This window comes from Dromaius novaehollandiae, chromosome 1 (genome assembly GCF_036370855.1).
Source record: "Dromaius novaehollandiae isolate bDroNov1 chromosome 1, bDroNov1.hap1, whole genome shotgun sequence".
In the NCBI taxonomy this organism is placed as follows: domain Eukaryota; kingdom Metazoa; phylum Chordata; class Aves; order Casuariiformes; family Dromaiidae; genus Dromaius; species Dromaius novaehollandiae.
This window is the reverse complement of record NC_088098.1, coordinates 100,518,320-100,545,457: the sequence shown is the minus strand read 5'-3', so window position 1 is coordinate 100,545,457 and position 27,138 is coordinate 100,518,320. Positions and strand designations below refer to the sequence as shown.

The 27,138-nt window shown below is 36.4% G+C and overlaps 2 protein-coding genes across 11 annotated transcripts in view; one reads left to right on the top strand and one right to left on the bottom strand.

Annotated features, from left to right (window-relative positions):
- The window catches only part of ARL13B (ADP ribosylation factor like GTPase 13B), a 52,285-nt gene that overhangs the window by 20,179 nt on the left and 4,968 nt on the right, over positions 1 to 27,138 (bottom strand). For all 9 annotated transcript variants that reach the window (XM_026122432.2, XM_026122439.2, XM_026122440.2 and 6 more), the window contains exons 3-4: positions 25,860 to 25,930; positions 22,270 to 22,519 (exon numbers count right to left, since the gene is read on the bottom strand). In XM_026122432.2, coding sequence (XP_025978217.1) covers positions 22,270 to 22,519; positions 25,860 to 25,930 — 321 coding nt within the window. The remainder of the gene's footprint in view (positions 1 to 22,269; positions 22,520 to 25,859; positions 25,931 to 27,138) is intronic.
- STX19 (syntaxin 19) lies at positions 185 to 27,132 on the top strand. 2 transcript variants are annotated; one of them, XR_003262550.2, is made up of 5 exons: positions 185 to 497; positions 6,320 to 6,471; positions 8,466 to 8,797; positions 13,588 to 13,722; positions 23,245 to 27,132. XR_003262550.2 is itself a non-coding variant. In XM_026122441.2 (4 exons), the coding sequence occupies exon 4, from the start codon at positions 9,875 to 9,877 to the stop codon at positions 10,751 to 10,753; it is 879 nt and encodes a 292-aa protein (XP_025978226.1). In that variant the 5' UTR covers positions 189 to 497; positions 6,320 to 6,471; positions 8,466 to 8,797; positions 9,793 to 9,874; the 3' UTR covers positions 10,754 to 12,543. The 2 variants fall into 2 exon arrangements, 1 of the variants encoding a protein (XP_025978226.1); XM_026122441.2 differs by lacking the exons at positions 13,588 to 13,722; positions 23,245 to 27,132 and adding an exon at positions 9,793 to 12,543 and having other exon boundaries at positions 189 to 497.

The window sequence follows — 27,138 nt, the reverse complement described above, 5'->3', positions numbered from 1 at the left end:
TTTCTTTTTGTTTGTTTGTTCTTGTTTTGTGCGCTTCAGTGCAGAATAAAGTGATTACTGCCCTACGCTCGTGCCTCCTAGGCAGGCAGTGCCACCCGCCCAGCGTGGAAGGTCTTTCTCTAGGGAGCCGATGCTCAGCACTTCCTGCTATGGGCCGCCGTGCTAAGTGCTCCGCCTCCGAGCAAGGCTGGCTTGCAAACAGGCCGAACCAGATTCCCCAAGCAGAGAGTAATCAATTCGCCATCTACTGCACTTGCACAAGGCAGCTTCTCTCTCGCACTCTCTCACACACACCACAGCTCTTGAAGACGAACCCCTGGACAACTATTTAAGAACTGGAAGCAGAACGCATGCAGAAAATATTTAACGGAAGGTCACTCAAGACACATTACTTAGGCAAGTATTCAAAACAGTGTTTCTCAGACTGCACTCGAGCTTGTCTGTAGGAGTTCCTCAGTAAAGGATAAAAGAGGCTGCCACCAACACAGGATTACAAGGTAAAGAGTTTTCTTTTACTCAATGTTTACAAAGTTGCAAACTTGAGGAAAAAAAAGGAGTAGTTCAGTTTAGAGTGGAAATGCACCTAAGTGTCAAAACATACAAATAATGGATGTCTACCCTGCAAAGAATTTGATATTTCTCTGGCTGAATATAGTCTCAGAGCTCTACTGCTCACGCACAGGAATGCTAATTTTCAGGGCAAGTTTTATGCATAAAATTTCCTTCCTTAGAGAGTACGTCAGAGTTATCTTAAAGGATAGAGCTTGATTTTAATTTTCTAAGTCAGTAGAACCTCACATATAACAATTTTTTGTGTTTAAAAACTGTAGAAGGTATATAATCAAAACATACTTGAAAGCACAGGAGAGTGTCTGTTGGTTTATCACATTAAGTTACCAAGTGAAAAGCTTCATATATAAGATCATGCTTGGCTTATTTCAATTTCGCAAAAAGTATATTTGGAACCTTTTTAGCGTAACAACATAAACTTTCTTTTCACAAGAAATAAAGAAAAGGTAGGCACCAGTTGCTTTTGTATCAAGTAGGATTTTTTTAAAACAGCTAGAGAGCTTTTGAACTTTATTTGAAGAGTCATGGGAAACTGTGGAAAGGGAGTGCATGTGTGCATTGGCACAACTGACATCTACAGCTCAGTAACAATACTTCTCTTAAAAAACAGAAGACTTGTCAGTGAAAAACAAAGTCTGAATGCAAACTGTGTGTGCTCCTTGACCTGTTTCTAAAATCTAAGCTACTGATCAGAGAGGAAACAAATGAGTATTATAATTTACTCTACAAGCCAAAAGGCTCTGTGAAAAAAAAATCCAACATGAAAAGGACACATCCGTATCTCAGCTTTCATCAAAAATCCAGAGTGCTACTGAAAGAGTTAAGGATTTCTTTATTTTTTTCTTGTTCTGAGGTTGGCTTTTTTTAAACACTACTTGTTGCTTTCCAGCTTATGCATTTCTCTCCACTTGTATGGGACTCTCATATAGTAACACAACACTGAAAAGTATATCCTGTAGGGGCTGATATACTGTATTAAGGGGAATTTGTGAAAAATACCCCAGAGATGCTTCTTTTTGGGTTAAGTTTAATCACAGTCAGCTGCCACAGACCCCAAATTTTGTGTCAAACCTGACTTGCCAAGATAATACAATTACCTTTTATTTGTTCTTTAATTATTCGCTCTAAGTCTTTTAACTGCCCATTTTCTAGTGCATGTTTCCCATCAAAATTAATGAACAGCAAATAATTCTGTGGTCAAGACACTATAGTATCAGAACTGTCAACATGAGTACAAGCAACTTACCAAAAATAAATCTTCATGTGAATGATTTACCTAAGCTCAAGAATATTAATCTTTAAGGCTACTCTGAGAAGCCATAGCTTTGGAAGTGACTTATTCAGGACTCCTAATGTGTGTGGGGAAAACAGATGAGAAGAGAGAGAATCTTTGACCATAACAGCAATCTACACAAGGGAAAGACCAATGCCTTATTTTTTCGTCCATGGTTTATAGGGAGGTTTTATTTAAAACGCTGTTGTACTGTTTTTCTTCAGAATTTTAACTCTTATTTTTTGTTGGACAATCCTGTGGACAGCAATCAATAAACTGATTGATACTAGAGAGGTGGGGCCTGAGCAGTCAAAGCAGGAAAAGGTTTGTTAGCATCTTTACGTTTTATGTTAACATCCATGAAACTCAAATTCCTGATCGACAAACAGGAAGAAAGGTGTGGATTTGTCAGATTTGTTTCTTTGTTCTTAAAACATTTCACATTCTTTCCTCTTCAGTTATTGACTCTACTTTAGCCTGTCAAGGAAGTCACAGAAAATAAAATTCTTGATATTTTTAACACAAACGAGCATGTACAAGAACCACCAAACACTTTCAGGCCTCCCATAGAGACCTTTAGGCATTCTAAGATTAAGCTCTGACCCCTCCTTTTGCAAACTTTTTGCAGATTACTTTTAACAGTTTTTAACTTATACTGAAACAATCAAAACAGTGCCTGTTACGAGATTTTAACCTATGTTCTTCATTAACACTCTGTGAAACAGTCCTAGTTTTCAGTACCTTATGAATTGTTCACAATTACAGACCCATCGGCCACTTTCTACTTATTGGCAATAGCCTCTTTCTCAAAGACACGGGACGTTTCATTTCTCTATTTTGTTTTTCATGCCTTTAATTCTTAAGCAAAACAATCCTTTTAAAATGAGGATGAGTATAATGAAAAACTGGTGACATGAGGTGCTCCAAGATTATCTGCCTACTAACATCAGTTAAGAGTTTGTATAAATGTAGTTGAAGGGAGATAGGAGAGACGTTTCTCCAATTCAACCTTGTCCTTAACCGGTTCCTCCAGTTTACATTTAAATATAGAGAATACTTAGATACGGGATTTGAAACTCACCCTGTTTTAGTATCTCTAGGCAACTCTAGAGCAACTCCTGAGCAACTCCTTTCTCATACTACCTTTTGAAGCGGTCACAAGAATGACAACCACTATAATTTGTTTCACTTGGGTAAATGGTCTCATTCCCACCTCAGGTCTGAATCATATTCTTATGTACCAAAAGTGTAATTTCTCTGACACACACTGCCATCAGTTGAATCATGCCTACTGGCTCTGTCCCAAAGAGGTCTCTGATCTCACAACAAGGATATTACGTTTGACTTCCAGATGTAGAACTTCCAAAGTCAATAAACAAATGCTATTGCCACATATTTTTTGCACAAGATTTTTAAAAAATTGTAAATATTATTCTTATCCTGTATTTCACCTTGAAGATATGTCAACACCTAGCCAAACAGTAGAGTTTTTAGTCAAGTTCCCTATAAGATGTTCTAAAAAAGCTACCTGGAAATTATTACATTTATTACAGCTGATTTTCAAGGCTACAATATTTAGCTACACGGTCTGACAGAGATGAAATGGGAATAAAAACTAGGTGGAAATTTTGCACAGTACAAATTTTGAGTCTGCAATTCTACTGTCAGGAAAACAATCACGAAAGAGATAGAACATCACAATTTTAGACTAAGTTGCTAACTAGCAATTCAAACTATATGTCCTAGTAAATGGACAGGATTTCACCTATCCTTCATGCTGTGCTGTAGCCCCTTCTCTTGCTCCTAATTCAGTTTCAACTCTGCTTTAAAATACAGCAGTATCTGTACCTTCACTGTGTAACTGTTTGACAGAGGAGATTATGATTTTGAGAATTTCTGTGACCTATAGGTGGCCATCATATTTGCACCAGCTGATCAAGTGCAGGTGCTGATTTTTAGTATTATTCCTGCCTGAAGTAAACAAGTAAAACAAGAGCAGGCATCTACTCATTTTTTAGGTCTCTGATATACCTCTTAAAAAGCACTACTGACATTAAAGATTTAGTTTAATATGTGAAAAACACCATCAAAACATTAAATAAATTCTTCAGTTTTGCTTTCAAGCAAGCAATGCTCAAATCCCTTACCAATTACAGAGAATAACCTGCAGACTGTTTCCTCAGAGTGAGATCACTGTTTTGTCAGTCAGGACTGGCAGGTGCAGCATATGTCACTGTAACTGTGACCAAACTTAAATGCAGCATGCACATTCATGTTTTTTCCCCCAAATATAATTTGTGCGTGAAAGCACATCAATAATCTTTGAGCTCCGAGTACCACCAGTAGAGTACAAAACTGGCCTGATTCTTCCTCTTCTCCAACACTGTGTTGTATCCCTTCCTTACTCCTTCCACCTCCCCCCAACATACAACCCACTCTGTAGCCTTGTCTGTTCTTTGGTTGTATTTTCAATATTAAACAGCTTCTAACTGTACACAGAATAGGCACAGAACTACATCAGTTTGACTAAATTCTCACAGCCATGTTATTAGAACAACTACATTTCCATAGATTTTCTCTTTTAACGACTAGTTAGCAGCTCTTGATTCAGGTTCCTTACATATTGCTAATTCAGGTTTCAATGTAAATAACAGTTCGGATAAATGAAGATGCAGTTTTTGTGACTGAGGAATGGCTAGAAATATGGGCAGACCTCACTGATGCTCTAAGATTTGTATGTTTAGGAGAATTTAGAGCTGTTTTTAAACTCAACAGACAAGAATTTGAAACTACAGTTTAACCAGCTAATGTTCTTCCACTTACTGATTTGTTTTACTTTTATTGCATAGTCAGTCTCCTGCTCTTAGCTGTTTAGCCCAATCTTTTCAACTATCCAGAAAGAAAAAATCTGGTGAGGGTGTGCTAGTCTGTGCTTCTTTATCACTGTAAAAGGAGAGGTTAGAGCCCACCTTTTTATTTTTTTTTTCCTCAATGTAGGGGACACTCTAAGTCACACAAGTGTTTTCGGTCCACCCATTCCCTTTCTACAGCTCTAAAAGAATAGGCATAATCTCCCTCTATTGACAAAAATCTCAAGGAAAAACCTTTCATCTCAACAGAAAGAGCCACAGGATATGCCCCTATGCATATACACAAACATGCAGGACAACAACAAGGGCTTAGGACATGAACAAAGCTCTGCCGTGGAACACTCAAGAAGTCAGGACAACAATCTTCAAGGTTATCTTTGTCATGAAGACATCCTTATTTATTTGAAACCCGCATCTGTTTCAATTGCCAATATAATCAACCACATTTAAGTGGCAAGCAAGTTCAGAGGCTGATTTTAAAGGCCAGCCAGATAGGATGCAAGACATGAAACTACAGTCCAGTTGCTTACATTCCATTCTTCAGTGCAACTGATGTTTAAATAAGAAAAAAAAAAATCCAGTTAACAGCAACCTGAAGTGTTTTCTGCTTACTTCTCCACGAGTTTGATACTTGAGAAGAAACTGTGATATGATTCATACTTTGCAAAGAGTTCCATAACGGTCACACAATTCCATTCCATTTTTTGCAAGGAATTTTGTGTATACAGCCATTTCAAGACCACAGCACACAAAACATCAAAAAATAGTTACCAGTTGTAAATGGATACACAGATTGATTATGAAACGCAGTATAATTCTTCTCTTCCTGCAACTGATTTATTCTCAAGCCAAACTGATCTTATGAAAAATTCTTAACTGCCCCTTTTGAGAAACTAAGGTGTTTTGATGGATGACTGTACACATGCTTTAAAGCTTTTCAGTAATTACTTGCATTTTCTTAGATACAAGAATGTCTTGCCACCTCGCATAAGCATTAATGGTGCCCTTATAACTTGCTTTTTAATCATCGGCCTGTTAAGCCATGCTAAATTAACATGGGTCAACAGATGTGTTAGGCTGTACTAAAACTGATTTTCAGGTCAAGTCTTTGGAGCCTCATTTAGCACTCCCGGTTCCTTTCACATGCCCCACACTGAACTTTCCCTGCAGCAGTCTCAGTGGTGCAGTTCTGAAGCATTTCAAACAAATGTTATCTTAAAGGACTCGCATGTCTTTCTGCTACGGCACGATTTACATCAGGTTGAGCAATGCAGAGGATGTACTGCAATATGACAAACACATCTTGCATTTTTCCCACCCCCAAGTAGTGTTTTCCAATAAATTACTTCCAAGCTTGCCTGATCATATGACTCAGTACATTACTGTAATTTCTAATAGCTGCCAAACTTTCTGGATTCTCTTGCAGTGGATCACTAATCACCAAACACTAAATTCAAATATTAAGATAATGATGGGGGGCAGAAGGAAAGGAGGGAATCAACAAAAACAACAAAAGGTTAAGGAAAAACTACTCTAGCAACTGCACTAGGGTAGAATATCATTCTTTGATGATTCATCTTCGTAGCATTTCAACTTTGTTTTTCAGCTAAATCTGTCTATCTGAAGAAGGATTAAGTCTGTGGAAAACATGTTCACTCTGTTCAATTCCATGACTTGTATTGTGCAAAAATCTGCTTAGAGGCTTGAATACGCATTAGGGATCAGAGCAACCACCACAGCAGCGTCATTTGTTAACAGGTAACAAAATCATTTGCACATTAACGAATTATTGGATTGATCCTATGCAGCTATTCCAAAAGGGTGCATTTTGTATGCTATAAAGAAATACTGCATTTTCTTACTAAAAATCTTTAGAATTGGGGTTTCAAAAAATTTTCACCTATAGAACTACTGTTTCATCAAATTGTTCTGAAATCTCTAAAACTAGCCAAAAGATAGTACTGCACTGTTTAACATTTATGCCTAAACAAACGGTTCAAAGAAAGACATTTGCATTAGCTGGAGGACCCCAAATAAAAACCTTAGATTCCACGAATTGATTTTTTACCACAGGAAGGGCACAGACAGAAGACAGTGTATCCATATGAAGAGTACTCTCACAACCTCCCTTGGGGTATCTAAGCTGCAAATCTAGACTGAGTCAATATGCACTCCAAAAAGCAGTACATATCAGTAACCTATTACAGCTTTTCATGAACCCCTCCCTCTCTACCCATTAGCAACATAAGATGTGCAGCATCCTTATGTAGTCTAACTAGGCATCACATGTGGATGCCTACAGCAAAATGAGACACAGTAACCTTCACCTCTGTACAAAGAGCCCACTTTTAGAACCAGTAAGAATTTTTTTAGAAAGGCAAAGAAAACATAAGAAGCCTTCCTAAATGTTAACTGCTTAAGAATATGGATCTTTTCTGAAGGCACAGCAGAACAGGATTTCAGAGTCAGCCGTGACTGATTTTCGAATGTATGGCATATACTAAGCAATTCTAGAATCTGTACTTAATGTGGTATAAGCAAGTTTATTCCACAATCATCTACTTCTGAACATTTCACTTCTTTTACTGAAATCTTCCATTCTTGATTATAGGCCAAAGAAAACATTCATGGGAAGTCTGAAGAAAGTATTTTCTCCCCATAATTAAAAATAGTTGAACTTAAAAATTTTCTAAAGCATACCTAATGGAAACTTTCTCTTAACTAAAACAAAAGATTGGGTTCTGGATTTCATATTCCTAAACACATGCAAACATGCAAAGTTTTGTCTTCTTCATAATAAAATCGTCAACAGAAATATTTAATACAGAGATTATCTATCCTCAGTAACTAGTTGCTTTGTTGCATCAGGCAAAGATATCAAGTACAGTGAGCAGTTCAGTATTAACATAAACACATCACCCCCTTGAAGAGTGCCTTAAATTGTCTTAGATTTTAAAAGAGCAATCCCAGCTTACTAATACAGCACTGAAAGGCTAAACCTCTCTTTTTATTTCTGCACACACAATTTGCAGTCCTATACTTTTTGTTTCAGGCCCAGTAGAACCCATATCTAAATTTACAATTTTCACAATCATTTTGTAACGATAAGTCTTCAATTATCACCTTTGGCCAAGTTTTTTTTGTCTGGCAGAATTTGTGACATGCCATCAACAGCACTACATACAAGCCAACTGCAAACTAACCACTTACACAAAATTTTAACCTAAAAAGTAAATCCAAATGCTAGTCTACTTCAAAGCAGTAATGATCAATAACTGTGACTGGTACAGAATGAAGCAATTCCTTTTTGCTCACGCAGCAGGGGAAAAAGCACTCAACAGCAACAGCACGAAAACAGCCATAACAAAAAACATTTTAATAAAAGACAAATTATGCAGTAGATGCACAAAAGTGTGTGTGTAGGGGAGTTGTTACATGCTTTAAACCCAAGTTGGTTAATATGACTAACATCTGAAAACTCCTGGAAGCCATCTGCTAGCATTTGGGGATTCTTCTCTATGTAATGAGCTATACAATAGAAACATCTTACTATCAAATGCACTCTCTTCAATATGTGAATTTTGAAAAGCTAGGTTAAACCTCAAAGCCTAGGATGTGGTGCAATGAATGGAATACCTTAAAATCCCCAAAGCAACCCTTCCAAAATTCTTGTTCCTTATATATAAGCCTTCTTAACTTAAAAACTAAAGCTGCATTCAAAAATATTCACATTTATCACTTTTATTTTTCAGGGTTACTTGGTCTGCGTTTCATCTGTCTGCATAACAGGCTAAAGATCCCCCTCCATGGATATTGCTAGGTTCAAGACAGGCAGATATTCAACAGCGGTCTAAGTTTTCTTTTTCTTTCTTTCTTTCTTTTTTTCTTTTTTTAATTATATATTTATAAAACAGCTCCACAATTTGCCAGGGCTTTCTAAAAAATTATTATTATATGAAAGATGTCTTCAAGCAAGCCACTTAAATATTTTTTAGGAAAACTTTCTATATTCAAAAACAAGCAAGGAAATTAAGAATGACCACATAAGGCCAGGCTGAATGCTGTACCCCATGTCATTTGAAAGGTATGTTTCTCATATTTTTTATAAAATTCACTTCCAGTAGAAAACTTCAATATCACTTTAATAGGTACACCATTAATATAATTCTCAGAGGTTTTAAATATCTCCATTACAGCTCTCAGAACAGCTAAGGGAGAAAACAGAACCAAATCCACTTTCTATTAAATAAAAAAACAGTACTGAACCATATCCCAAGATGGTGTACAGATTACATTTGCATAAATTTTACAAAGACTGCAAATAACAATATAAGAGCAGATGATGGCAATACACAAAAGGCTTAGAAAATCTTCAAGCCCCAAAACTAATACCACATCCACCTCTAAAAATACTCAGATATTAACAAAATATATGTTTTCACACTAAATTATTAGAGTTCTGTTGTTCTGTTTTGACATAGAGTTAAGTGCTTCCGTTACTATCAGTTTAACTCCCCAGGCAAGGGAAGGCATGGTAAAAATGAAGGAGGACTTTTAAGTGTAGCTAAACTAAAAGCCTAAAACAGCTTATTCGAACCAAAATGCTGATCTTTCTTAAGAGGGTCTGTCTCATGACCTCAAAAGCTGAAGTTAAGTGCTGTTTCCCACTAAGAATGTGAAAATGGAGCAGCACATTCACTTCTATTTCTGTAAGACTTATAGTTGATTATTTTTCTTTCATCAAATAAGGAATTACAGTAAAATTAGAATTTGAGTCACTCCTCTCTTCCTCCCCAAAACAAACATCCTCTCCACATGCCCTCTTCCCAGTTTTTCTAAGTTCTAGATCCTATGCTACAAATTTGCCACAGTGCTACAGAAACTGAATTACAGGATGGAGTGCACTGATATCACCTAAATCTTTCTTTTGTTCATAATACCTATAACTTCCCATTCGCTGCTACTTTTACCTCACCTTTGTACTGAGGGAAGTAGCTCTCTATAATCTCCAGAATTACTTTTCATGTATACAGATAACTGCTAACATGGATTGCTGTTGCTGTTACACTTTGATTACAGTGAAATAAGAAAAAAGATATTGGAGTTAATTCCCTGTGTTGCAAGAGGGGAAAAATAAAAGAAAATCTTGAACACAAAAATCATGAGAGACCGCCTTCAAGAGCTTAAACTAAGAGCTAAGGAACTGCAGCTAGTTGGAGAAAACAGCTGTGCAACAGTACAGGAAGAAGAGCAGGAACAGTTTGAACAGCAGGCTATCATTTATGAAAAAGAGCCCATAACTGAGAGACACTTGCATGAAATCCAGAAGCTTCAGAATGAAATTAATAATTTGGTGGAGGAGGTTCATAAGTTCAGTCAACAACAAAAAACCCTAGTATCTTCAATGAGAAGGTTCAGTGTCCTTAAAAAGGAATCTAACATAGCAAGAGAAATAAAAATTCAAGCAGAGCACATTAGCAAATGCTTGGATGAACTGTCAAAGGCAGTGAAAAAAGCTGAAAATGAACAGGGGCCATCATCTGCCATAGTAAGAATCTTGACTTCCCACCATGCCTTCCTATTCCAGCGTTACCTAAATGCTATGCTCTCATACAATGATGCTATTACTGCTAAGCAAGAAAAATGCAGACAATTTATTGTTCGCCAGCTGGAAGTTGCTGGTAAAGAGGTATCTGATGAAGAAGTCAATAATATGCTCCAACAAGGAAAATGGGAGATTTTCAATGAAAATCTGCTCACTGAAGTCAAAATTACCAAAGCACAGCTTTCAGAGATTGAACAGAGACATAGAGAACTAGTCAATCTGGAGAACCAGATCAAAGACTTGAAGGAACTTTTTATACAGATATCAATTCTGGTGGAGGAGCAAGGGGAGATGATCAACAACATTGAAATGACTATGAACAATACTCAAGAATACGTTCAAACAACAAGGGAAAAATTTGGGCTTGCAGTCAAGTATCGAAAGAGAAATCCTTGCAAAGCAGTATGTTGCTGGTGTTGCCCATGCTGCAGATGACAAAAGAAAAACTATCTGCAATACTAATGGTTCCTATTTAGTAAACTGAACCAGTCTCAGGATCCCTCTGTTCCTTCATCTTTCTTCCCACTCACTCCTTCCCCTTCCACATATCTCTTGAAAAAATTGCATCTCTTCTTCCAAACAGAGCTGGAAGAATGTGAAGGGATCTTCATCTGTTTCTGAATTTTATGGCTTTCACAAAAATGTGAATCAGAGGAATGGATTCAAAGGAGAGAAATAATATGTTTTTGTTCTTTCACATTTCAATAGCCCAAGTGTTCTCCAGAAGATAAACTACAATGTGGCAACCAACCGCTAGTGCTTTTGGGAAGCATTAACAATATTGTTAATCTCAAACGGGCAGGATTCATAAGACTTTTATTAAAAAAGAAAAGATATTTTTAATTTCCTTGTGATTTTTGAGCGCTCATGTTAACTTAGTTCAAATTAAGTTTTCTTAATCTAAAGATCTACAAAAAAATCCCTATGTAAAGCAGACCTCCTCAGTAAAAATTATGAACCTGAAGCCTAAAGCAAAAAAAGTACCTAATATTTTCAAGAACCATAGTGAAATCAGAACAGTGAAAGACTGTTGTAGTACTGTAGCTAGTAGCTACTTCAAAGAAAAGTTGAATTTCAGATCAATTGGGGGCTAGGGGGGCAAGCAAAAGGAGCCAAAGGCCATCTTAACACCATGAAATAACATTAGTGTTATATTAGTACAGTATGCACCGTCCTCCAGAATGTGAAATGGACATTGCATTATCTGTTTTAACAGTATATCTTACAGATAGGTGTTGAGCTGGTATTTTCTGAACATGTTACAGATCACTAACAGCAGAAGACTACATCACCAAACCTACAGGGACCTTTGTCAAAAGCCTGCTGAGAAGCCAAGTGGTAACAAAACAATAGATATTTGTGTTATTCAACTATGCAGGCAGACCCCTATCAGGTAACGGGTAGGGAAAAATGACCCTTCTATTACAGAGAGGTAGGACATGCTCTTGCTGCTGCCAAGCCTATATAACTATGCAGTTGTCTCTGCAGTCTCCCTTTCATTGGTTAAAAATATATATATAGAATGCCCTCCTTCTAAAAATATACATAAATACAGAATCAGAGAATGACTTCGGTTGGAAGGAACTTGCGAGTATCCCAACCAACCTCTTGCTCAAAACAGGACAAGAATTTCTGAGCTGGACAGGAGCTGGTTGCGGATCTCATCCACTGCTTCTCTGACAAGAATGTGGTTGTGCCTTCTCCATGCCCTCCCATTAGGTAGCTGTAGACAGTAATAAGATCTCCCCTTAGCTTCCTCTTAAGGCTGAGCAAACTCAGCTCTCTCAGCCTCTCTGCCTACATCATGTGCTCGGGCACCTAACCAGCATGGACTCACTGCAGGATATCAATGCCTGTCTTCAATATCTTTCTTGTAGTGGGGAGTCCAAATCTGGACACAGTACTGGACTTGGTTTATTTGTATTACTACACGAGTAGCCAAAAGAACCAATGAGGGTTTCCAGATCACTAACGGTTCCATGAAATTCTGCTCACTGCTGGAGAAGCCCAGGATTTTCACTTAAGAATGCAAGTTAGATGCCCAGAGTAGTAAATACGAATACCTCCCCTTAGTACCTAAAGCAGATACAGAACACATACGTGAAATCAGTACAGGGGCATGCACTTAAGCATCCTTGAAAGTTTTAGACCTGTCATCATACAAATTTTTTTTTAAGTAATTGAGACAAAATTAAAGAAGGAATAATAAAGAACTGTACTAAGAATTTTGTTTCACTCTGCTTAAGCTGTTTTGATATGTTAAAAATAGAACTAAACACTTTATTTATGAATGCTCTGTATTATACTCCAGTGATCTATGGACTTGCATAGGTAATATAAGTCTCAGTTTTAAGCACAGCAATTTAATCAAATCACTCTAGCTGCAGCAAAACTTAATGCTTTTTTTTTTTTTTAAGAAGAATGTGAATGAAACACGCAGAAGACTTATTCTTTCCTGTTTCTAGCTATCCTAAAAAAATGCCATCATCTTATTTCTTTACATTTAACACATCTCAAACTAGCCAGTTTTGTCAGCCTCTATGCCACTTAACAAACAAACAAACAAACAAACAAAACCCCCAAAAGACCACAACTTAAATTATTTAATCTTCAAGCTCCACATTTTTAAAAGTGGAACATAAATTACATCAGAAATTCTTGGGCATATGCAAGTATCTGGACACTCATTTAAAGACTGAAAATGTTAGTGGCAAAAAACATTCAGCATATAAAAAAGACTTTGTGCCCTGTGATACACAACATAACATTATGTATTTTAAAATGCATACTCAGTATCTACATATCCCCCCAAAATAAGACATTTTAATTTTACCTTAAAAGCTTTAAATTGCAACCTGGTTTAATCATTTTAGATTACAGACTCCATATACTCTACATCTACGGATAAACTGAGTCTTGTCTGCTGTTACCACTTCATGCCTGGAAAACCTGCAATGGAATCCGGTCCAAAAATGTTAGCAAGGATTAGATAAGAAGCAAACACACAGGTCCCTATTTCTTTTTGTATCAACTCCATGAGACAGACTGATGGCTGCACATCGTCCACGCTCCAATTGCACCAGGCTATCAACAGTGTTTGTCAGTCTCTCTCATTTTTTTATTTCTATTTACTTTTTACTTCCTACACAATGTTCCTTTCCTTTTTTTTAAATCTAGCTTTTCAAGCTTTAGTTTCATTCATAATGATGCTGTTGCCATGCCTGAATGCGGGTGTCCGTGTATCCCTAATAATTTTTTTTTTAACTCAGATTATTTAAATCACATCTGACGGTGGGGCTGGTGTAACAAAGATAATATGTTCCTATCGTTTCATGAAAACAGACAGTTTACTGTTGACAGCTTTACTGAATATTTATCTTCAGTGGAAAAACAGCTGATAAAAGGTAAGGGTGCCTGAGAATCTACTTGTAAGATTTAATAGCTCTACAATTCACAGAGGTATTTTTAGTTCCATTTTATGCATCCTGCTGTTTTTGTTCTTTTTCCACCTTCTAATGAGGTACATTCATGTGTCCCCTGATGTTATAAGCTGTTGAAATGAGGGGGAAAGCTAACAGCAGCTAGCCGTTGCCTCAACCTGTGTCTGAAGATAACTTATTTGTTCTTATGAAATGGCTGAATTAGCAAGATGGGAAGCATACCATTGCTTTATTTTGCAGCAGCAGATCTTTTTGCAGTGAAGAAATAGCAAGTGGATGTGGAGTGCTTTTGCCTTCCATGATCCCACTTGTTGGCTTCTAGTCTGCACCCAGCCCATTTGGGAACTGAATGAGAAACTAATTACTGTTACTCTAACACAACAGTGCAACTGAGATGAAAAGAGTTATTTCCAAAAAACTCCCCAAGAATGCAGTCCTAAACTCCTCTATGCTGTGCAAAAATGCAATCAATAGCACTTTATCTGGATGCAGTCAGAGAAGTCAGAACAAATGGCATTGCAATACTGCAAGACACTGAGTGAACTGAATGTCTTTGATTTTTTTTCTATTAGCATGCAATTAATCTACATATTGAAAGACTTATGAAACTATTTCCATGCTGCAAGCTTTAGAAACAGGTGGATTCTTTCCACCCCAGCTTAAAATTACAACTGAAATTAAATGACATCAAAGAACAGAGGTCTGAACATTAAACTGAAAAACAAAGATTATTTACGTAGTAGAGAACATAAATCAGATAATGGCACCACTGATGCAGATGATGCTATCATCTGTTACATATATGATAGCCACCTTTACAGACAGAGTAGAAACAAGTCAACAGGGAATACAAAGAGAAAAGTTGCTAGAGTCAACATGCTGTCTTATATACATATACATGCATGCACACACAAATATGCACACATATGTATATATACATATATTTAGACATATGTATATATACATATCTATGTATATATACATATCTATGTATATATACATCTTTTATTCCTGTTTTTACTTTTAGAACACAAGGTATGTAAGAGAGCCTTCCCCCAACTCAGCCCTAAAAAAAAAAAAAAAAAAAGAAAAAAGAAAAAAAGCATTACTGTACTTTTGTGAAGGATTATCTCCACTAGGGTTAACAGAAGAGCAAACCAACATTAACAACCACCATGTATTTACCAGCATCCCTCATGGCAGAAGTGTTCACATAAGCATTCTTATCTGCGAGAGGAATGTGTTTCTGGGCTAGCCCTTCCCCTTCTTCAAAGGGACTTTTAAATAGACTATGTTTATTTCAAAGATAAAACAGTTGTAGTTTAAGTCATAGAAGAAAATACAAGTTTCAATAATACTCATGAAGGCAGCTACCTACCCATTAGCAACTAAATAATTCAAGTAGTTTACAGCTATTTATGGGTTAGAAAACAGCAAAACAGCAATGTACATAACATGCTGAAGAGCTGAGAAGACAGAAAACCAGAAAGACTTGTGGAAAGCTTTTTCGTAATAAGTGCTATTAACTGAAGTTAATTAGTATAACTAAAACCTACATTATCATCATGAGAATTTTATATTGAGTATTCATAATGATCAGAATTTTCTTTATCTATACGGTTATACAGAACAGCAAATTAAAGCAGAGCTGCTAGTATGCTAATAAATGTGAGACATTAATAGCTACAGTCCCTCATCACTGAAATAATAGGTAGGAAGTAGATTTCTACGAAGAAAAACACCTGCCCAGGGGTCCATCTGGTATAAAAATATCAGCCATAGCACATGAACTTCTAAAATTTACTCTTGTAGGTATTTGTGTCAAAGTTAAAAAAATAAAAGTAAAAACAGATTGCTCCCGTAGTTCTGTTATTTCCTTACATAATATGAAGAGTAAGTGGCTCTGGTTAAAATGGAGAATAAAACAATTCTAAAAAGAAGAAAAGTTATTAAGCTTGCATACCGGTATCAAACCTGAAGATACTGACAAAAAAACTGATCCATATGAACCTAAGAACTGCAAGAATTCTTACTTTCTACAACTGAATTCCCTGTACATAATAGACTGATCATCTAAAGCATTTCTGTTTTTCTACACAGCCTACATGGGCAAAGCAAACATAAATTAAATAGTAACATGGTACAGTAAACACACGCCAAAGACCAAGTTTAACATCTTAAAGTAATTTGTACTAAGAAAAAAAAACAGCTAATACCATCAGAACTTTAAGATAACTGTTTTAAAATGATATTGCAACCTCTATGGCTAGCAATAGATAATATAATGATGCCCTGTACCGAGTCAATTTGAATCAGCTATCATATTGAACAATACCAAAATTCTTATATCTATGTGTTACCCTTTATTTTTCTTCCACCAGCAGTGCTTCTTTTTCACCCCAGCAAAAAGCAGGCACACGTACACAGGCATACTATGGGATTGGGGTATTTCATAATGCAATTGATAGGGACAGGAGAAAAGACAGCAAAAGGAAGTGAGGGCCAGAGATCCCAGCCCCAACTTGGCAGCAAAGGCTGCATCCCAAACTCTTTAGTAATGGGTCCTGTTCTTCATGACAAAGCCAGAGCCCTCTACGCATGGTAATTTACGGTGGTATCTTGGTATCAAAGTCATGAAGAATGCAAATGCTAGCGCTACTCACAGCTGACAAAGAACAACAGATGTCTAAGGAGACATTAAGTGACATAAATTGCCATGTATGTACAGCACTTTACAGAAAAGATCTTTGCTTGTTTTGACAGATAAAAAAATACATATTTGGGAGAAATGTTCTGTTTCTCAAGGAAAAAAAAAGAAACAAAATACTTAGGAGAAAATCCAGCATTTTTTTTAAAAAAAAGGTCATAAAAAGGGTTTTCTCCCTCACTTTTTTTTCCATAATAAAACACAAATTTTTCAAGTGACCCTACTCTTATATCTCAAAGATTTTAAAGTATTCCCAAGGAGATAATTTTCCACGTATTTCATGAAAGAACTTCGGATTCAATTGCACAGCCCTCCACACACGATGACTAAAACTCTTTCACTGCCTCACAATCCTGGCTAAACAATTTATCCAAAATTATTCTCCCACCTCTCCCCCACCCTGCTTCTTTCAAATATGTATACTAACGTAGTTGCTCACCTAGGAGATAAGTTATAACAATGGTGCCTTTGTGGACAATGACAGAGGGCAAGCCTTGGCCTCTGGATTGAGCGAGGTGGACTGGCTCCTGTCTATGCTGCTCAGGGTTAACAGCTTCTGGAGAGGACTGGTCATATCCACACTACACAGCACTTGACCCAAGTCTCCTGTGGGCCACACGTGACATCCCTTTGGCCTTGGGTCTTTCATATGTATAAAAGATAGATGACTTTTTAAATTCAAAGTGGCCAAAATAATCAGAGATGCAATATCTCTCATGAAAGCCTTTTTCATAGGGAAAGCACATACTTAAAGTTTTGGGAGCACAAGAGCATATAGTGTGCAAGATCTGCTGATGCAGTGTTAGAGACCAGTCCTGATTAGTAGGAGCCACAGGTGGTATGGTCCACATCCATCCTACCTGACCAAACTACACTGTTAAACACACATGTTGGGAAGAGGGTGATAACCAACTGCTGCCCTCCAAGAAGGAGTAAGCAAGTCAGCTAGCACACACGCAATACAGCTCATCGTGGTGCCAGCACCCAAAGAACACCACCACCACCACCACCCTGCCCCAAAGAACACAAAAAAAAAGGAGGAGGGGATTAAATTAAATTACCACATAATTACTGCTGTATAGCTGTATTTTTGGAGATAACTTTTGCAAATAGAAAAAAGTTAAATTAATGTACTTTAGATAAGGACTTCACATCAAAGACTCCCAGTCTTTCCTGGTAACTATTAAGTGCATCATAGTTGAAGTTACTGTTTGTTCCTGTTCTTGGAGACTTTGTTGTTGGGTTTTGTTTTAAATAACTGTATCTCTGTAGCAGCAAGTGAGAACGTATTGAAAGTGAATGAATATACAGAGCACTGCGGACAAACCTGTCATCACATTGCAGCAGCTTAAAAAAAGAGCTGGAGAAGTTTCATTCAAATGCTACTAGCAGAAATTTACTTTCATGAAACATACCCCACAGTTACAGACAACATGATCTTTTTACATGAAAAAAAACTCATCCAATTATCTGAATCAGGATATGGGGTTTTTTTCTTTTAATCTTTTTCTTTTTTTTTCTTTTAATCTTTCTTTTTATCTTGAGAGATATATTTAGATAAAGGAATCTTATGGTTCAACACATATTTTACCTGATGCGTTACATCAAAATTTGCTTATCTGAGTAGAAAAAGAGATTTTCAACTATCTTTTTAGACCATTTTTGCAAGGACAGTTAGCTCCTACGAGAACCATGCTACTGAGTGATATCAATTTCACACGGCTAGAGGTGAGAGGCCAAAACTAGATGTAATTCATTCACCTCACCTATTCTGAAAGGCAACAGAGAGCCGAGTAATTAGCTTGTGCATTGCACTGCAACCACTCGCAGCATGTGCTACCACTTACCCAGCCAGAGAAATCATGCTGAATGGAGGAAGAAAGGAGAAGGAGAATAAGACTTCAGGAACAAGTGAGATAGACTCATTTTTTCTTGCATACTCTGAACTATCAGGGAATGTATTTATTAATTAGTACAGAATCACATAAATTGTATGTTATTCCCTCTTGGAATCGTTATTTAATAATTAATTTTCTAAAAACATTCAACAACAGCGTTCTCCTGAATTCAAATCCTAATTTTCAGAACACCAGTAACTCTACAAATGAAACAGGATAAAAGCTCTAGTAGGCCTTTATTTATCCAATATAGACTGGAATTTCTATTTCAACTTTTGCTTTTACATCTGCCGAGACAGTCCATGAACATATACGTAGTTTTATCCCTAATCTACCTTTATTAAAAATACAGAGGAAGGTTCTGAGAGATTAGAATTCTGGTCCAGAGACAAATTCCTGCCTCCTTACCATTGCTACCGTTCCAGTATCATTCTTTTCTGACACAACCTTTATTAGCTAGTATAAAGAAAGTGTAAAATATTATAGAGCACAGCCACAAACATGGTATTGATAACCTGATAATTGGAATGTTTCTTCTATGAGTACAAGGGTTAAATGTAATAGGGAAAAGAATTAAAGAAATGAAATAGGAGGAGGACTTGAGATACTGAGCAGTAGTATATTTCAAGGCTATATCTTAGCTACCAGCCATAAAGATTTGATTTCTCTTGATCCAAATGGCAAAATTAGTTTTTTCCAGATAGATGAAAGCTCAGAAACACAAAAGAAAATGGAAAAAGGGAAATTGTCTTTTTGCTGTGTATCTACCAGAGGTTTTTTTAAAAAAAAGGGGGGGGGGAGAAGGGGGAGGGAGATGCAGGTTAAAGGACAGGGAGGTGTTAGGTACATCTAACACTGCATATACAGCAGTTCTATTGTTGCCTTTGAAATCCAGAAAGGCCTTTCATCCCTCTTTAAAGTATACTTGCATACATTTCATTGTACAGGATATTGCACATAGCACAAGATAAATAACATTAGACTAAAATTCAGAGCTGACTGTTGAAATCTTGGTACATTACCTCAATCTATGCTTAAAAAGAAACACGAATATCCAGTATGAACACGTATTTGTTTCATTTCTGCTTTCATTTCAGTACCACTTTCATCATTCTCCAGCAAACACACTCTCCAAAAGAATATAAGGGGGTGACCTATGACTTAGTTTCCTTTATTAGTTTTTAATAAACCTTTACTAGTTCTAATAAACATTATTTAATAAAAAATTAGTGTTTTGTATTTAAGCCTACAAATAACATATTAAAGAAATTTGTGCACAACAAGAAGCTTTTGACAACAACAAGAGTACAAGTTAAAACTGGTTTTCTGCTTCTCCTTGTTCCTTTTAAGTGCTGGAGGAACAAAGCAACAGTGCAGATAATAGGAACATACTTGTGGAGTAAGGACATCACAGAGCAGGGGTCTCACCTGGCATGAAATTACAATACCATTCTGTGAAAAGAGAAATAGATAATGCTCTTTGTTGTAACAGCACAGGAGAGAAGGGACTTACATAAACTATATTCCAGCTTCTCTGATTTAAAGTATTCAGAGGTGACTGCATTCTTTGTATGAAATACTGCCCTTCCTGCATGCATGCACAAACTCCAAATGCACCAATTAAAAGCTTAGCAAGATTTTAGGTAATTTATTGCTACATGGACACCAAGCTTTTGACATTACTATTTATGCTCTTTATTTATTTCATTATTTTATTTTTATGCTTACTATTTATTTCTCATTAAATGATATTTTCCAAACAAACTACTGTTTTCTCTCTGAGGTACACACAAATAATAAACAAAAAAAAGCTGAACCTGCTTAGAAGAGGAAAATATTAGAAAAGGAGAACTTTCACAACAATTTTGGAGATCTGCTGTTTCCTTTATTTTGCTCTTAAAACATTTTCATTTGGGGGGATTTGTTAAGGAAAAATTTATGTATATATAATTTTTCTGCTCACATACATATACACACACGCACATAATAGAACTCTTATTTGGCAAGTATGAGTGGCATGGATTTACACCCCCCAAAGTCATCTTCAGGCAATGGAAGGTGCATGGGACCAGTTTCATCTCATTTGCTAACCATATTTCCATACCACACACTTATTGACCAAGCTGTCCAGATTCACAACTTGCAGGCTGAACAGTATAAAATATCCTCCAAATGCTGAAGCAAGTTCTAGGGTTTATGAAATCTGAAGATGCCTGGAGTGCAGCAACTACACAATGAACACAGACATCAAACAGGAAACAAAGACAATCTCACTAAAGAATACCTAACTTAGGATGCAGACTCATATAGGGACCATAAGACTAAGAATTACTAGATTGCTTTGCAAAAGTGGGACATTAGAAGAACAAATTCTGTTTGAGAGCTTGAGGCTTAATCAATTTGAAGCCAATAACATCAGTGAACTTAATTTAGTCACTATTAGACTCAATTAATATACTCTGCCTTCTGATTAGATACTGACATGGATTGAAAAGCAGGATTAAGTCCCAGGGAAGTGAGTGGCCTCTGTGCAGGTACAACCAACCACCCATATAAGCTCTATTACAGTATTAAGACATGTAATTTTTATTTTCATAAAAAACTGTATTTATTTAGAAACACTGCACAGTTGTCAACTGTCACAGTTTCATTTTAAGAAGAACAGATTTGAGTTAAACTACCTGCAGTAAGATAGTTTTATTGCCTCCCCTATTTCACTACCATGCAGACAGCAATGGAAGTTAAAATCTAATTTATTTTTCAACATAGATACTATGTTTTCTGAACCACACTCCATTTGATCAAAACAGATTAGGCAATTTAACTCTACAACCTCAAACCTCAAAGAAGCATCATCATGATTCCTTAAAAATAAGAGGGCTCTCCTCTTAACTGTAAGCAGAGATTCTTAATGATATTACTAAAACATTGTATAATTACTGAATTAGGAAAATCTTATGCCCACCACACAAAGAGATTGTCCTGATAAACCATTTGCTACTTTCAAATTTTATTTTGTAGCTTTAAAAGGAAATTTGTTCTTCCCAATTATTTCATAACTGGATTTAATAAAAAAATACTGTAATTAATGATATTTTCCAAAAACTAAGTTTTAAGTATAGAAATCTATGAATCTACAGCTGTTCTGTGAAAAAAAAAATTAGATCTTCCGAAAACAAAAACTTTTTTTTAATTAAAACACATGGACTGACTGAAACAAAAGCAAACGCCAAATACTATTAGAGTAACCTTTCTTTAATGAGATTTTGCTGATCGTGTATCAGCAGCACCACCATGTGTTAGGTGAACAAGATGCATTTATTACCAAGAGGTTACTAGCATTGCAGAATATAACAGTTATTACAATTTATGGAATTAATGTAGGCCTGAATAGTAACAACATTTTTTACACAACGCTGTCACGCCAAACTTGCACAGCCTTTCACCTATCATACCATTTGAAGCAACACTAAAATCTTAAGAGTTTTTTTTTAAAAAAATACATCCTTATTATTTTTCCACTGCTACGGAAAAATAAGAGAAATAAACATCCATAAAAAGGGCTAAAGAAAAAGATCTAATGTCTGATAGAGAATGAATTAGTATATTACCACATGCAACTAAAGAGGGAAAGGAGAAGGGAAGAAGGGAAGAAAAGACTTTGTTGGCTAATATCATATTAAGATCGAAGAAAATAAATATTTCATAAATACTATAGTAAATCAGTATATCAGTAATATAGTATATCAGTAAAACACTAACTGTAATATTTAGTGATAAAACTACAGTGCTGTCAAAGTACTGTATACTTATTAATACTATACATAAATCTTTCTTCAGTATGATTATTGAAACTCGAACTTTACTACATTTCAGATTATTAGTACATTTACTAATACTACTTACACTAACATGGGTTTCCCTGATATCTTAGGGCTGTTTAAAACTTCTATCATGGCTTGCTTTGTTTCTTCCATTCTCGCTATGTCACTGGAATCCACGACAAATATCACACCATAGGACTCAGCGTAGTAATTCCTCCAGATGTTTCGAATTCGTTTTCCACCTCCCAAATCAAAAATGGTGACTTCAAATCGTCCCTGTTTAAGGTCAATCTTCGAAAACCCAACTGTTGGAGCTACGTCTTCAGGAGACTCTGCCAGAGTTCAAACAAGAAAACCTTCAGTAAAAAGTTTCCTTAGTGATTTAAAGTGGATTTTACATTGTGATTTGTGTAGCAAAACTTACGTTGCAAAGGCAAGGGGCAACTCCCCCCTTAAGTGACAACATATTGCTAACCACATATTTCACATTACCATTTTTCCCTCTCCTCACGTAATATTTGTTATTTTACATTCATTTAATAGGAGCACCAGGAAAAGAAAAAGAATAAAAACCTGCAATTTACATCAATTGTGGTTTTAAACATTAAAAATACAGTCTGAACAAAAAACACATTGTTGTGGTATTAATCCACGTTTGAGAAACAATATATACAAAACATTTAATGTATTATGATCTGGGGTGCCTCACGTTCTGCCAAAATTATTCTTCACCCACCCCCCCCCACTCGCTTCATTCCCCCCTCCCCCCTGCCCCTAAAAAAAGAAACCCTTACGTTTAGTAGTCACGGTTGCCAAAACTACTTCAAATGTTCAAACCATGGGCTGAGATGAAGTGAATGCCTGATCAGCTTTTAAAGAGTCTGAGACCAGGTTCTTCTGAGGTGGTACTACTTCATTCCCTTTATTCAAGGTCTGGGGTTTTTTTGTTTGTGGGTTTGTTGTTGGTAGTTTGGGGGGTTTTTTGGAGTTTGCCATGCAAAATGATTTTTTGCTGCAGCTGTTTACTAACATTTTTGCTTGCTGTCTCCCTCTCCAGCTGGCAAAAAAGTCCTGCACCTACCCCACACCACTGAGTTGTCTCTACAGGTGTAAGTTAATTGGATTTCTGCAACTGTTTCATAGAGCTTGGCAGTACAAGGTCAGAAAATCAGACATAGAATTTGGCTTGTAGAGAGGGAGAACTGAAGGCACAGTTAAAAGGCACAGAGCAACCTGAAAAGCACTGCGGAAGCTAAGTCACCATCAGTCAGTCACTACCACGCTTTTGGGAGAATCCTTGTTCCACCAGAGATGGAGATTCAGAACAGACAACTTGGCCAGAACAATACAAGCCATGATTCCAGCAAGGGAATGGGGACACCTGCTTGTGAAAAATTCCAGCTTTAAAACTAAGCAGACTTTATTCTGAAGAATGTTTTGCACTGTGAGCCATACATACGTGCTCACACAGGAGAGAACAATGAGAACGTGAGGGTTTGTTAGGGGCCAAAGAAACAGTTGTTGAAGATGCTGAAATTACAGTGATACTGCTGAAATATTTGTTCCTATTGTACCGTTAGGTTTCCAAAAATAATGAACAGCCTCCATTGTAAAAACACAGTCTGCAGTAGTAGCTGCAGATCTATTTTGGCAAGTATGACTTTGGTGACTATGCTGATCTGCCCAGGTTTCAACAGTCCTAAGAATCTAAATACATCTGGAACAGATTTCTGCTAAAATCCACTAATCATAACTGCAGTATCCTCCTATAGGCTGTATGGCTGTTGCACGGCTAAATATATAGCTTTTATCAACCCTGAAGACTAACCAAAGGTCTGCAAGCCTTGTTAAGAAAAGAAGAAAAAAATTGCTTTCTAGATCAAACACTACTCAAGCTATGGTACAGAGCCATGAGAAACAGTCACAGAAGTCAGAACCATTTTTTCCTGGAATTTCGCATTAGAAATAACATATCCACCTTTGTCCTATTTTTCCAAAAGAATATCCTTCTAGCAAACTTTCAGAAAAAACTGTCACTTTCAGCTGATAAAATCAGTAAGATCCATCTTGAAACACAATGGAAAACTAAATAACGCAGTACACATGTTTTCAGGGTAAATATTCTGGAATATAAATGGGAGAATATTCATAACTTTATTCATACTTTTGCAAGTCAGTGAACTTACACAACAAGCATAAATAGAAAGTCAAGGTGGAGTGGCAATTTTTAAACCTGTCAAAACACTGCCTTGTACTCTCTTGTTGTTACACAAGACATCCTGCAATCTTACAAAGAAAAAAAAATCATAGTGAATATTTGTTTATATAAGTACCAGATTTATGTCAATCAAATTATGTCCTGCTTGCATGTGTCACTGGAGAAGGACAAGGCAAAGTATCCTCCAAGGTCAAGTGGTCCCTTGCTGGAGAAAGTATATAGAAAACCGTTCGGGCTTTTCTGATTATAAGCAATGATACAAAATATAATTCATTAGAACTGTCCTGTATGTTATGTGCACACATATGCATTTCCTTCTCTGGGATTTTTTCCTAATTATACATACTTACAACATCAATCTTATATATAGTTTCTTGATGTATGCACATTACTGGATGGTCATCCAAAAGCAATTTCTGCACAAAAATCAGGTCCATTGATTTCTCTAATTTGTGCTAGGAAGTAGCACAGATTTTGCATCACTGCATTACTTCGAACTAATCATGAATTAGAATGTTGTCTACAGCTTATAGAGTTTTTCCCTATATCTTCTGTCACTTACAAGCCCTCCTTTTCCATCAGTTGCTTTGTAGTTAAAGTGTTAGAATGTTCCTTCAGCTATTTATTGAACTATTGAAAAAAAATTTTCTCCAGTCTAAAAACATGCTATGACGTGTGAAATGGATTGGATTTCCAATGAAATCCAAAAATGAACCCTTACCAGGAGCACATTTTGCTACAAATGAGCGTCCCACACACCCAACAATACAGTGGTCAATTCAAGGCACACAAGAACTAAGACACTCTGAACACTTTCTCTTCAAGTCTGCAAGACAATTAGACACCTCTGCCTCCTAACTTATTCTGTCTCAGTGGACTAAGGGCTCTAATGGTCCTTGCTAGAATGACTTAAGAGGCAGTTCCTTCCACACTATCCACCTTGCCCATATGCATTGGCTATTATTCTCAAAAAATGTGCAAAAGAGCAGTAACAACTTTGCTCCTCGACTGCTGCTGGTGGATTAAAACTACCTCTGATTTCAGCCTACATTAGTTCAAAATCATGTTAACTGCAGTGGCCAATGAGCAAACACAGAGCCTACTCTGCTGCCTCTCCTGTACATAAAGTGCACTAATGGGGGCACCTATTTTTTAAACCACCCTAGCAAGACCTGCAAGATATCAAGAATCAGGATCCCAACACTAGGATCTTCACATTTCCATAGTGAGATCCCTTAATTTTTAACTCAATCTGTAGGTCTTCACACAATCAGGCCTGTGATATGCTTACTTTTGCTACTAGACTCTTAGAGCAGAATACCATCTCAAAAGTTTTCTTTAAACAATATGAGAGAGAGAGATAAATTACAAGATTAGATGAAAATGATGGAAACTGAAAAATTTTACTCTCTCTTTAAATGGTCAGTTTAGATGATAATAATTTATTGATTTACCTCCTTGAATTCCTCGAACTGTAGCAGTTTTGCCAGCGTTATCAAGACCCACCATGATTAGCGTCACCTTCCTCCAAAAGGGGAAAAAAAAAATTTCAATTTTTCCTCTAGCTAAATATCATTTATTATATTCAGTTTTTGAATAAATGCATAGTAAATTTACCACAAAGTAGCAAAATGAGTAAGTTTCAACATATCAAGTAGCAGGCACCATTACATTTGTGTATCTGGTATTCAGTATGTCAAACCATCTTATTAAACAGAACAGAACAACGAATGAAATGAGAAGTCTCATACTGTGCTATTAGATTCACATGTGACAATGATTTTGCTTTTAACTTGTATTCGCCTGCTGGAATTTAATTTTGTGATATTGTAAATGTTATCCTTTTTTGGTATGGTCATGGGCTCTTAAATAATTTTTTAAATTTCATTTCCATTATCCTGTGTTCTTTCCCCTCTCTGAATCAAACAAACAGATCAGTGGTCTTGCCTATATGAGGAATTTATTCCTGTCTCAACCAGTGCAGCTGAACAACACCATACAGTATACAATACTTGTGTAGACCACATAAGCAACTATAAGCTAAGTGGCACAAACACTTCTCATGCCTTTGTTTCAAACAGGAGCAATTCGGGCTGTGAATGTGCAACTGGTGGTACTGCACCACCAGTAAGTAATATATGGCACCACCAGTATAATATAATTTGTTCCTCAAATTGGTGTACAGGCTAGAATTTGTATCAGGATCGGATTTTGAGCAAAGCAATAGGAAAAATATCTATGTGTATATCTCAATCATTCCTCCAATTCACAAGGAGTCAAAGGAATTTGCTCAACTTTATGTTCACTCAAGCTCCTTTAAGTGAAGGAATACTAAAACCACGGTTATCTCCAGTCTTAAAATTATAATAACATCATACATGAAATATAATTTATGCAAGGTCTTTTAGAAGAGCCAAAAAGCTCAGAAAAAAGAACCTGAGAATGAATAGCAGGATCATAGTAAATTACACTTTTAACAGTAAGCTACAGCCAGAACAGCCATGAGCATTTATGACTCACAATGGCCTACATTAGTGGTGTCAAAAAGCTATTTAATCCAATATACTTATTTGTACAACAGCACATTCTGCAAAATGTAAACTCTTCTAGCATTCAAGAGAACTCCTCCTCCTATGTGACCATGAAATGTAAATAGATGTGTACCCCTTATTTCCCCTTCTCCTAGTTTGTAAATGGTTTGAAATAAAATCTGTGCATTGATGCTAATTGTAG

What these genes read in the sequence shown, in the direction of transcription:
- STX19 (XM_026122441.2), top strand. Translation starts at nt 9,875, where the DNA reads ATGAGAGACCGCCTTCAAGAGCTTAAACTAAGAGCTAAGGAACTGCAG.